Source organism: Corythoichthys intestinalis, chromosome 7 (genome assembly GCF_030265065.1).
Source record: "Corythoichthys intestinalis isolate RoL2023-P3 chromosome 7, ASM3026506v1, whole genome shotgun sequence".
In the NCBI taxonomy this organism is placed as follows: Eukaryota; Metazoa; Chordata; class Actinopteri; order Syngnathiformes; family Syngnathidae; genus Corythoichthys; species Corythoichthys intestinalis.
This window is the reverse complement of record NC_080401.1, coordinates 2,275,239-2,287,527: the sequence shown is the minus strand read 5'-3', so window position 1 is coordinate 2,287,527 and position 12,289 is coordinate 2,275,239. Positions and strand designations below refer to the sequence as shown.

Here is a 12,289-nt window from a genome sequence, read left to right as displayed (position 1 = left end):
GCAGTTTGAGTTCACTTTAACTTAAATCTGTCAAAGAATTAAGCTAGTCCGTTAGCTTTGTTATGATAAGGGGGCTGCGACAATGGCGTTTTCCGTTCAAAATTCTTATGAATAAATGCTTAAATCACTAAATTCTTTATAGATATTAACGTAAAACATTCTCAATTTTTGGTTAAAAGCAAAAGAAAGTGTGCAGGAAGCATTTACTTCACGTAAAAACTAGGGCTGTCAAAATTATCGCGTTAACGGGCGTTAATTAATTTTTTAAATTAATCACGTTAAAATATTTGACGCAATTAACGCACCCGCTGGCATATTGCCTCAAACATTACAATGAGGCCGTTTATGGACATTAAGAGTGAAGAGAATGCCACCGGCCGCTTGGGGGCAGCGTCGTTCCATACTCATGTTATGTCTTCTAAACGTGGGCGAATTAGTAGTTGTGAGACGTTTATGCTGTATTCACAATGCAATGCAAATTGCTATTTGTGCTCCACACATATTTCGGTAAGTTTTCTTTCTTTTAGTGGCACTTATGTGTCTCTTGTTTTATTTTGGGTAAGATATGTACAAGTACAGTAGGGAGAACAAGTATTTGATACACTGCCAATGGGTTTTGGCAGTGCATCAAAAACTTGTTCTCCCCACTGTATATGTTATACAGTAAAGGCGAGTGGACACAGGTGCGCCGTTTATTGGCATAAGCTTCTCCTTCACAACAAACATAAGTATCGTTTAGTGAAAGCACAACAAAAATAATATTCCTATCTCTCAAAAAAAAAATAATGTTCTCAAAAAGAAAAGCACTTCAGTCTATAGTAATGAGGCCCTATTCTGACACACAGTTAAACAACAATGCTAAATAAACTGGCATTCATATCAATTTAGCTATGCAAAATACACGTAAAACTTTTCACTCTATTTTTATTATTGTTATTTTTATTCTTCTTATTATTATATTAACTCTACTTTTGATTGAAAATTTTACAAATTTTATTAAAACGAAAACATGAAGAGGGGTTTTAATATAAAATTACTATAACTTGTAACTAACATTTATCGTTTAAGAACTACAAGTCTTTCTATCCGTGGATCACTTTAACAGAAAGAATGTTAATAATGCCATTTGTGGATTTATTGTTACAATAAACAAATACAGTACTGATGTACAGTATGTTGTATGTATATATCCGTCGTGTGTCTTACCTCTCCATTCCAACAATAATTTACATAAAAATATGGCATATTTTAGAGATGGTTTGAATTGCGATTAATTACGATTAATTAATTTTTAAGCTGTAATTAACTCGATTAAAATTTTTAATCGTTTGACAGCCCTAGTAAAAACGGCTTGTCTTTGAAGTTCACTCTGGCGCTGCCTTACCACAAGCCCAGAGCAATGAGGTTTTTACGTTGAACGTCTTGTGACTAAATGCTTAAATCCCTGGATTCTTTATAAATATGGGCGTAAAACAGTCTTGATTCTTGGTTAAAAGCAAAATAAACGGGCAGTTTGAGTTCACTTTAACTTAAATCTGTCGAAGAATTAAGCTAGTCAGTTAGCTTTGTTATGATGAGGGGGCTGCGACAATGGTAAATGGTAAATGGTGGCATTTTCTGTTCAATATTGTTGTGAATAAATGCTTAAATCACTAAATTCTTTATAGATGTGGACATAAAACACGATTCTTGGTTAAAAGCAAAAACCGGGCAGTTATTTTACATACATTTGTCGAAGAATGACGCCAATTGCTCCTATTAATTTTTTTTTTCACGCCGTTTCAAAATCCATGCATTGTACGAAAAAATATAATACAGTGGGGCAAATAAGTATTTAGTCAACCACTAATTGTGCAAGTTCTCCCACTTGAAAATATTAGAGAGGCCTGTAATTGTCAACATGGGTAAACCTCAACCATGAGAGACAGAATGTGGAAAAAAAACAGAAAATCGCATTGTTTGATTTTTAAAGAATTTTTTTTCAAGTCATGGTGGAAAATAAGTATTTGGTCAATAACAAAAGTTCATCTCAATAGTTTGTTATGTACCCTTTGTTAGCAATAACTGAGGCCAAACATTTTCTCTTGACAAGCTTTTCACACACTGTTGCTGGTATTTTTCTCCCATTCCTCATTCAGAACTCCTCTAGAGCATGTTTTGGGGCTGTCGGTGGGCAACACGGACGTTCAACTCCCTCCACAGATTTTCTATGGGGTTGAGATCTGGAGACTGGCTAGGCCCCTCCAGGACCTTGAAATGCTTCTTACGAAGCCACTCCTTTGTTGCCCTGGCTGTGTGTTTGGGATCATTGTCATGCTGAAAGACCCAGCCACGTCTCATCTTCAATGCCCTTGCTGATGGAAGGAGATTTTCACTCACAATCTCTCGATACATGGCCCCATTCATTCTTTCCTTTACACAGATCAGTCGTCCTGGTCCCTTTGCAGAAAAACAGCTCCAAAGCATGATGTTTCCACCTCTATGCTTCACAGTGGGTATGGTGTTCTTCGGCTGCAATTCAGTATTCTTTCTCCTCCAAAAACAAGAACCTGTGTTTCTACCAAAAAGTTCTATTTTGGTTTCATCTGACCATAACACATTTTCCCAGTCCTCTTCTGGATCATCCAAATGCTCTCTACCGAACCGCAGACGGGCCTGGATGTGTACTTTCTTCAGCAGGGGGACACGTCTGGCAGTGCAGGGTCCCCCTGTGTGGTTCTGGGATTTTTGCTCACCATTCTTGTTATCATTTTGACGCCACCGGGTGCGATCTTGCGTGGAGCCCCAGATCGAGGGCGATTATCAGTGGTCTTGTATGTCTTCCATTTTCTAATAATTGCTCCCACATTTGATTTCTTTACACCAAGCGTTTTACCTATTGCAGATTCAGTCTTCCCAGCCTGGTGCAGGTGTACAATTTTGTCTCTGGTGTCCTTCGACAGCTCTTTGGTCTTGGCCATAGTGGAGTTTGGAGTGTGACTGACTGAGATTGTGGATAGGTGTCTTTTATACCGATAATGAGTTAAAACAGGTGCCATTAATACAGGTAACGAGTAGAGCCTCGTTAGACCTCGTTAGAAGAAGTTAGACCTCTTTGACAGCCAGAAATCTTGCTTGTTTGTCGGTGACCAAATATTTATTTTCCACTCTAATTTAGAAATAAATTATTTAAAAATCAAACAATGTTTTTTTTTTTTTTTTTTCCCACATTCTGTCTCTCATGGTTGAGGTTTACCCATGTTGACAATTACAGGCCTCTCTAATCTTTTCAAGTAACAGAACTTGCACAATTGGTGGTTGACTAAATACTTATTTGCCCCACTGTAATTACCTTGAATCCTCAAACAAATCACTCCTGAGACAATCCTTAATGTTAGTATGCGGCCCAGATTTCGTACATTTTGAATGTAATTTCACCTGAGTGTTCAAAAGTATGTGTGAGAGTCATTCCCATCGACTTGAAATGGAATGAAGTTAACTCACACAGCCCGCTACGGGCCCGGCGGTGCGCGGACAATACCTCATGTGACTTGGCAAGTATTATGAAGTCTATGGTTCAACATAATAATCTTAATTTGACATATCTTTTCCCAATGTCGTTCTACTTTAGGTCCAGGGAAAAATTCAATGCAATCCAAAAATATCTTGGCTCAGCTGCTGGATGAAGAGCCACAGACAGAGATGGAGTTGACTGAGAGGATATCGGCATCTGATCCTCAGGGGCTGAATCCTGCCTGCAGCCTAACCCCACTCCGGAAGATGCATAGAACATCTGCCAGCTCTCTCAAGCCCTCGGTTGTCATGTTGAACAAACTGCCTGTCTCTGAGACGGAAAGTCCTGAATCTCAAGCTCAAGCCATTCCATCCACGTGAGTCAAGGTTTTAATTTTGATGGCACATTCTTAATCAAGTTTTTCTCCTGAAACATTCCTAACTGGATTAAGTCCCAGTAGTGTAATTAAAATAGCTGCTTAGTAGCTAGGTTAATACTGTATACAGTGATGCCTCATTTTTTTCCGGTAAACGGGGACCAGAACCCGCCACGGTAGGTGAAAAACCGCGAAGTAGCCCCCCGTTCCCAAAAAAACCTTTTTTCCCCAAAATGTAATTAAAAAAAAATTTTATGTGTAGATATACATATATACATGCATAACAATATGTAATAATTATAAGTTTAAACATGTTACAGTCCCATCGAAGCAATTTCTGCATCGCGACCCTGGTTCTATTACCATGTTTCACCCATAAAATCCCCCAATCTATTTACCCTTTTAAACGTTTTTTTTTTTTTTTCCAAATTTTCTTTGTTTGGATCGATTATTCATCATCTTAAGTATTGGGGAAAATGCGACAGTAACAAAAAAAAAATACAATTAAGCGATAGTTATGAGGTAGATATCTGTGACCTTTTTACAGACACCATTTTTTTCATTGTGACGTAATTTGTTTTAAAGTTTAAAATATGCGAATGAATAATTTTTAAAGTCGTTTTTTTTTTATTTTATTTTTTTAAACTAAATATTAGACATCAATTAATGATTCAAAGTAGGGGTGGGCAATATGGCCTTAAACACGTATCACGATAAATTGAGCAGATTTACCTCGATAACGATAAATGACGATAAAGTCGCCCAAGCGGACTGTGATATAATTTGAAAATCTGAATCAATGCATGAAATACAGATTAACAGTTTCTTGTTGATTTAGTTACCAGCATTCAATTTGATATATTTAACAATTGTACATGCAGTCTAAACATTAAGTTTATAAAAATGTATCGTAAACAATAAGAATTCAAGTATGAGCATTTATAACAGCGTGTATGGCTTGAACAATGTACATTGTCAAAATCAATATGCCTGTGCAAACATGTCATTGTAACACAAATGACTTGCAGCTTGAACAGTACACTTCAAGAAGACAATTTATTGTTAATGGCTGCTGTGACATAATTATTCAATACAAGTGTTTACTTTATGGTTTCCCCCCGTGCATTTTGTAATATATGCACGCATACATGAACCCCCAAACAGACAGACAGACAGACACACATTAAAGCTATATTGATCTTCTGCAAATGAAACACTTAAGATTTTATGATAGCAATAATGACACAGAATTAAGCACATACAGAAAAATAGCTGGGGCCATTTCTCGGCCATATTATAAGTTTCACCGTTGGATTGTGCTTTATGCTGAATGCTTTACCATCAAAAAAGCTATCAGAGAAATCACACACAGTCAGATACAAAATAAGGCGACATAGTAATTCCTAGATGCAGTCCGTGCCCAATTCACTCATGAAGTTCAGCCATTTCGACAAGGTTAGAGCCGCTATCCGACTCCATCACGTTCATTTGTAGCGTTAGCCGCTAGTGGCCGCTAGCGTTAGCCGCTAACGTTAGACTGTGGCCTGGCTACCAGTAGAAAGCACTGAAAGCACCATCTCCGGAAATCGTGAGAACAAGGGAGTACAGCAGGTGAAAGCCCGTCTGGATGCCACCAAGAGTATACTAAATGTCGGGTGAAAGTTTGGCGAACCTCCCTTAAGCCACACTCCATCACGTTTTGCTTGTAGCGTTAGCTGTTAGCGTTAGCTTACCGGGCTTCTGTTTGATTGGCTTCCTGATGATCACGTGACTCCCTACGTAAGTACATTGACTGGTTTCTTAAAGGGGAATGAACATAGACGAACAACACAGAGTCAAAGCGGGATGAAAAGCCTATTTTCTTGTTTTATTAATTTACCGAATTTACCGACATGGTCAAAATTACGTCGGTCATCGTGAAGAATTTCGGTGACGGTAAATTTTCGGTTTACCGCCCAGCTCTAATTCAAAGCTAAAAATGACAGACATTTTGAATGAAAAATATAATTACCTACGTTTTATGGCTTGGGTTGAAACAAAAGCAGTTGCTCGACGTCTGTAAACGGGGGTCTTCAGGGAAAAAGGGACAAATTAAAAATAGTTCGGGGGCTTAATGCGCCATGAATCTGCTACAGCAGCATACATATTGTTCTATCAATCACAACAGTTCTTTTGGTTTGAAATATAGCAGTTTATTTTAAAGTGGGATGCAAGAGCAGAAACTGTCTTTTCAGCTTTGTCTGTGTTTTCCGCCATATATATGGCGAAAAACACTCAGGTGACTTGAAGTTCTGCTCTGAGACACCCAATTTGGCCAAATTTAAAAACTGTCCTATATGGATGTGTGATACATCATTGGAAAGCTTAAAATCTCAATTTTCTGAGGGAAGAAAAATTATGAACAGGAGGGCATTTAAAAAAAAAGAAGTCATTTTTAAACCCCTCTAGGTGAGAGCATGAGAGAGCATACAGTAATTAAAGACACCATGATTTTAACACGATAATATCACGTACTTACCTTGTTTCGATCGAAAAACTCAGTGTAGCTTGTCTCACCGAGTGTCAAGACACAGCTGTAAATGGCCACAGCCGGACTTTTTGGGGGAATTAATGGGTGAATCAAGTAAATTTCCCCCCAAAATGTGACTTATACTCCGGTGCGACTTATATGTGTTTTTTTTTCCTCTTAGTTGGGCATTTTTTGGCTGGTGCGACTTATAGTCCGAAAAAAATCCGGCTTTTGCTTGCAATGAAAAAACACAAAAGAGAATGGGAAAAAAATGAAATCATTATCATTTTACACAAAACTCCAAAAAATGGGCCGGACAAAAGAATTGGCACCCTTTGAAAAATCATCTGATGCTTCCCTAATTTGTGTAAATAACAGCACTAGTTACTTACCTGTGGCACATAACAGGTGGTGGCAATAACTAAATCACACTTGCAGCCAGTTAAAATGGATTAAAGCTGACTCAACTTTTGTCCTGTGGCCTTGTGTGAACCACATTGAGCATGGAGAAAAGAAAAAAGACCAAAGAACTGTCTGAAGAGACAGTTCTGAAGAAAAATTGTGACGAAACATGGATAAATCTCAAGAATACAAGTCCATCTCCAAAGGCCTGAATGTTCTTGTGTCTACCGTGCGCAGTGTCATCAATAAGTGTAAACCCCACGGCACTGTGGCTAACCTCCCTAGATGTGGACGGAAAAGAAAAATTGTGTTTGAATGTATTTATTCAGATTTGACAGGATTACAGGAAGATCCATATAGGCACGTTTCCCCCTCCCCCGCTTCCAACAAAAAAAAAAAACAAAGATAAAATAAAATACGAGCAAATACAAAAAACAAAACCAAAAAAAAAAACCTTTCCCCACTGTCACAGGCATATACATCAAACAAATATTTTAAGACCAGAAGCATATAACAGGATACATATTGAATCTGCCTTCATACAACAGAAATTTTATTCCTCTATCTTTGTTGAGCGATGATCAACGTAGTTCAGAAAGACCCCCCACACTTGATGAAATTTTTGTTCTGAGCCGCTCATCGTGTATCCTATCTTTTCAAGTTTCAGATGGAGTAACACATCTTTAATCCACTGTGATATTGTTGGTGGGGCTGTATCCTTCCTTTTAAAAAGGATCAGGTGGCGAGCTAATAATGCTGAAAAGGCAATGATTTTTCGTCCCCCGGTAGGTAATACTAATCTCTCGTGCACGACCCCGAAGAGAAATTTAAGTGGATTTAATTGAAGTTTGACCTTCATCATATTAGAAAGTGCATTACAGATGTCCTCCCAGTATTGCTGCAGCTTGGGACAATACCAAAACGGGTGCTAAAGTGGCCTTTTCTGATTTACATCGATCACATGACAGATCAATTTGAGAGTAAATTTTTGCCAACCGAGATTTAGAAAGGTGGGACCTGTGTACGATTTTGAACTGGATTAACCCTTTAACACCTAAGCCTATTTTGGCCGAATTTGCATGCATTTGATGTTGCCTTTATATTTCAAAGAAAAAATTGATTAGAATGGCCAAGTTGGGTCCCTTTTTTCAAGACACCTTGAACTTCATGTCCAAACTGTTGTTTTCTTCACTGACCAATTATAATCCGCATTTTGGACCCAAAAAGACAAAAAAATCCGAAAATCTTTTTTCAAACTTTGTAATGTTGATGTCCCATTGACAACCAAACATGCTCGACCAACCGTTTTGAAGCATGATAATATTTATTCAACTTGTTAGGATAAACATTCAGTAGAAAAAAATAAGATTTAATAGTTTTGTGTATGACAATTCAACACAAACAGCAGGTATGGTCATAGGCGTTTTGGCCTTTACACATACTATGGTCAAAACAGGTTATATACAGTGCAAAATAGTGAGAGAAAAAAATTATTTAATAGGGATGGGAATCGAAATCCGATTCCAATTCGGAACCGGTTCCGAGTGTTTCGAGGCCTCGACATCACAATGAAAAAGCCTTAACGATCCCTTTAACGATTCCTAAAGACGCATATTGCGTCGTGAGGTGTGTTGTTGTCCAGACGCATCAAACTAGCATGGCGCCAAGAACCACTCGCTCCAAAGTTTGACTACACTTCACCAGGAAAGAGTGTGAAAATGAAAGGTTACGACGGGTAAGCACGAGCATTGCAGCCATAAACATAACAATGACAGCACGTAGGCTCGAAAGTGTGTCTTCACTTCACGAGGAAAAATTACAACAAAGCGACTTGCAGTCATTGCAAGGTGGAGATAACTGCATCGGGAGGGAATACGATTGCGCTGTCCCCACAGAGAGGCTAAGGCTCAGTCCTGGCTATAAAAAAAAATAAAAATAAAAGTCCCGGCTATACAGCTAGCTAAACTCCCAAATGACGATGCAGAAGACGTTGGTATAATTTGCTGACTTTATTCAACCATCACTTGAAGAGTGAAACTAAGAATAGAAATGAAACAAATCAATTTCGTCCCCAATAACAAACAGGTTTGCATCAATGTAAATCAGCGATGATTAGCTGCTAATAACAGTATGGTTAGCATTCGTTCGCTAGCATTAGCACATGGTTCAAACCACTACACAACTGGATTTAAGTGTCCGATCGCGAGTGGAAACACAACAACAACACAAAAGATGATACATACAGGCGTTGCCTCTGTAGATATTAACATTAACAAAGAACGTAGGCTCGTAGAAGTGTTTCCCTCTCTCACTCACTTGGATGCGGCATTTCTTCTTTGGGTGTATGCGCGCTCCAGTAAGTCCTCAAACTGTGGCCCGCGGCCCAAATACGGCCCGCCTCCACATTTGGTCCGGCCATTTTGAATTTTTTTTTTTTTCTCAATCGTGTTATTTATTTTCTGGCCTTTTCCTTGAAGAATTCAGAGAGGGTTATTTGGTTATTATCTATTTAATTAATAGTGTTTTTATTATTAATTATTATTATTATTATTATTATGAAGAATCCAGAAAGGGTTATTTGATTGTGGCTTTCTGAAAAACAATAATTTTTTACATTTATGCACTTCTGCAATCGTCACACTTTTTCTGTAACAAACTGACCCCGGCCCCTCATCAGAGAAGGGAAAAGTTATGTGGCCCTCACAGGAAAAAGTTTGGGGACCCCTGCTTTAACACATATTGCCAAAGGCAGAACAAAAACCTATCTGCCAATATATACCAATATTTTTTATTTCTATTAGATAAATGTTTCAGTAAAATGTTACACATTCTTGTGTATTTGCCACTTATTGCCACAGTTAACATTGAGGCTTTGGGCCTCTTTTGATCTCGTTGTGAGTTTGTAAGGTTGTGACTTCTGATTAAACAAACTCGATGCCAATCAAAACGTTTGTTCTTTTTCCCCAAATTAGAATCGATAAGAGAACCGATAAAGAATCGAATCGTTAAGCAATATCGATAATGGAATCGGAATCGTAAAAATCCTATCAATTCCCATCCCTACCCACCAGTGAGAGTGGGGAAAAATGACCATCTTGTTGAGTTTTAAGTTGAAGTTCCTAAATTTTTTTTTAAACAGTTCTTGATAATTCTTGGTCACACAGACACCTAAATATGTGAACCCTTCCTCAGATAACTTAAATGGTACAGAGAGATTTTGCAGTGACGCCTTGGTCAGATTTAATGGAAGTAGCTCAGTTTTATCTAAGTTTAATTTATAACCAGAGATCTCGCATATTTGGAAAAAAGCACCAAAGCATGGTTAATCGACGTTTCGGCTTTGGAGCTATAAACGTTGGTGTAGCGTCTCGGCGTTGTCCTCCAGTGAGCCTATGCGTTCGCCGTGGCTGTTGACCATCATTTGGAACCCATCGAGCTTGCTATTCACTTCTTCAAAAGATTTTTTCAGCTCAGTGAGCAAAGAAGCCTGGAGGTCCGCCAGCGAGATAGTTAAGTCAGCTTTGCTGATGGCAGCCTCCAGTTCGTGTTTTTCGCTCGCTTTAGAGAATTTTGGTGCCATTGTGCGTCAATAAAGTTCCAAGCAGCAAACTAAACTCTTGGCGATAGTCCAGTTGCAAAAGAAATGAGTTTAAAAGTGGGTTGTTGCGTCGATTTGTGGGAGCAAGGGGAGCACGCAGCCTACTCCATGCTCGCCAAAAAGAAAAATTGACGAGAGATTTCAAGGAAAGATTGTGCAGACGGTGGATAAAGAACCTCGACTAACATCCAAACAAGTTCAAGCTGTCCTACAGTCCAAGGGTACAACAGTGTCAACCCTTACCATCTGTCTGTGTCTGAATAAAAAGGGACTCTATGGTAGCATACACTGGAAGACCCTACTTCTGACCCAGAGACATAAAAAAGCCAGGCTGGAGTTTGCCAAAACTTACCTGAGAAAGCCAAAAACGTTTTGGAAAAATTTTCTCTGGTCAGATGAGACAAGAGCGTTTTGGGAAAAGGCCTCAACATAGAGTTTACAGGGAAAAAATAGAGGCCTTCAGTCCCCACAGTAAAACATGGCGCAGGTTCCCTAATGTGGTGGGGTTGCTTTGCTATCTCTGGCACTGGACTGCTTGACCATGTGCATAACATTATGAAGTCTGAAGACTACCAACAAATTTTGCAGCATAATGTATGGCCCAGTGTGTCTCCCACAGAGGTCTTGGGTCTTCCAGCAGGACAAGTACCTTCAGGACAACACACTTCAGAAAGCACGAGAAAATGGTTTGAGAGGAAGCACTGGAGACTTCTAATGTGGCCAGCAATAAATCCAGACCTGTATCCCATAGAACACCTGTGGAGAGATCTGAAAATGGCATCCTTCAAATCTCAGAGACCTGGAGCAGTTGGCCAAAGAAGAATGGTCTAAAATTTCAGCAGAGCATCGTAAGAAACTGATTGATGGATACCCGAAGCGGTTGTTCGCAGTTTTTTTGTCTAAAGGTTGTGCTACCAAGTATTAGGCTGAGGGTGCCAATACTTTGTCTGGCCCATTTTTGGAGTTTTGTGTAAAATGTAGGGCTATCAACGATTAAAATTTTTAATCGAGTTAATTACAGCTTAAAAATTAATTAATCGTAATTAATCGCACTTCAAACCATCTATAAAATATGCCATATTTTTCTGTAAATTATTGTTGGAATGGAAAGAAGACACAAGATGGATATATACATTCAACATACCGTACATAAGTACTGTATTTGTTTATTATAACAATGAATCAACAAGATGGCATTAACATGATTAACATTCTGTTAAAGCGATCAATGGAAAGACTTGTAGTACTTAAAAGATAAATGTTGGTACAAGTTATAGAAATTTTATATTAAAGCCCCTCTTAATGTTTTCGTTTTAATAAAATTTGTAAAATTTTCAATCAAAAAATAAACTAGTAGCTCGCCAATGTTGATCTCAATAATTACACAATGCTCAATGCCCATAAAATCAGTCGCACCCAAGCGCCAGCAGAGGGCGAAAAAACACAAGTAACAAGTGGACATGTCACTGTGCAGTCATTTTAATCTGTTTGAGCGGGGCATGTGCGTTAATTGCGTCAAATATTTTTACGTGATTAAAAAATTAATTACCGCCCGTTAACGCGATAATTTTGACAGCCCTAGTAAAATAATGATTTCATTTTTTTCCCCCATTCTCTTTTGTGTTTTTTCATTGCAAGCAAAATAAATGAAGATATTACTACCAAAGCATTTGTAATTGCAATCATTTTCTGGGAGAAATTGAGCATTATCTGACGGAATTGCAGGGGTGCCAATACTTTTTGCCAGCACTGTATACTGTGTATATATCTGTATATGTGCATATGTGTCTACAGTATATTACAGGTGTGTATTGCCTCATATCTGGCTATACAATTCGCAGGTCACGATTTGATTTAATCCCGATACTTCACTTTAAGACGATTATTGCGATATTTGTACATCATTTTAGA

The 12,289-nt window shown here is 38.4% G+C and overlaps 1 protein-coding gene across 2 annotated transcripts in view; it reads left to right on the top strand.

Moving 5' to 3' along the window:
- The window catches only part of orc1 (origin recognition complex, subunit 1), a 97,579-nt gene that overhangs the window by 22,464 nt on the left and 62,826 nt on the right, over window positions 1-12,289 (top strand). For both annotated transcript variants that reach the window (XM_057841265.1, XM_057841264.1), the window contains exon 5: window positions 3,611-3,869. In XM_057841265.1, coding sequence (XP_057697248.1) covers window positions 3,611-3,869 — 259 coding nt within the window. The remainder of the gene's footprint in view (window positions 1-3,610; window positions 3,870-12,289) is intronic.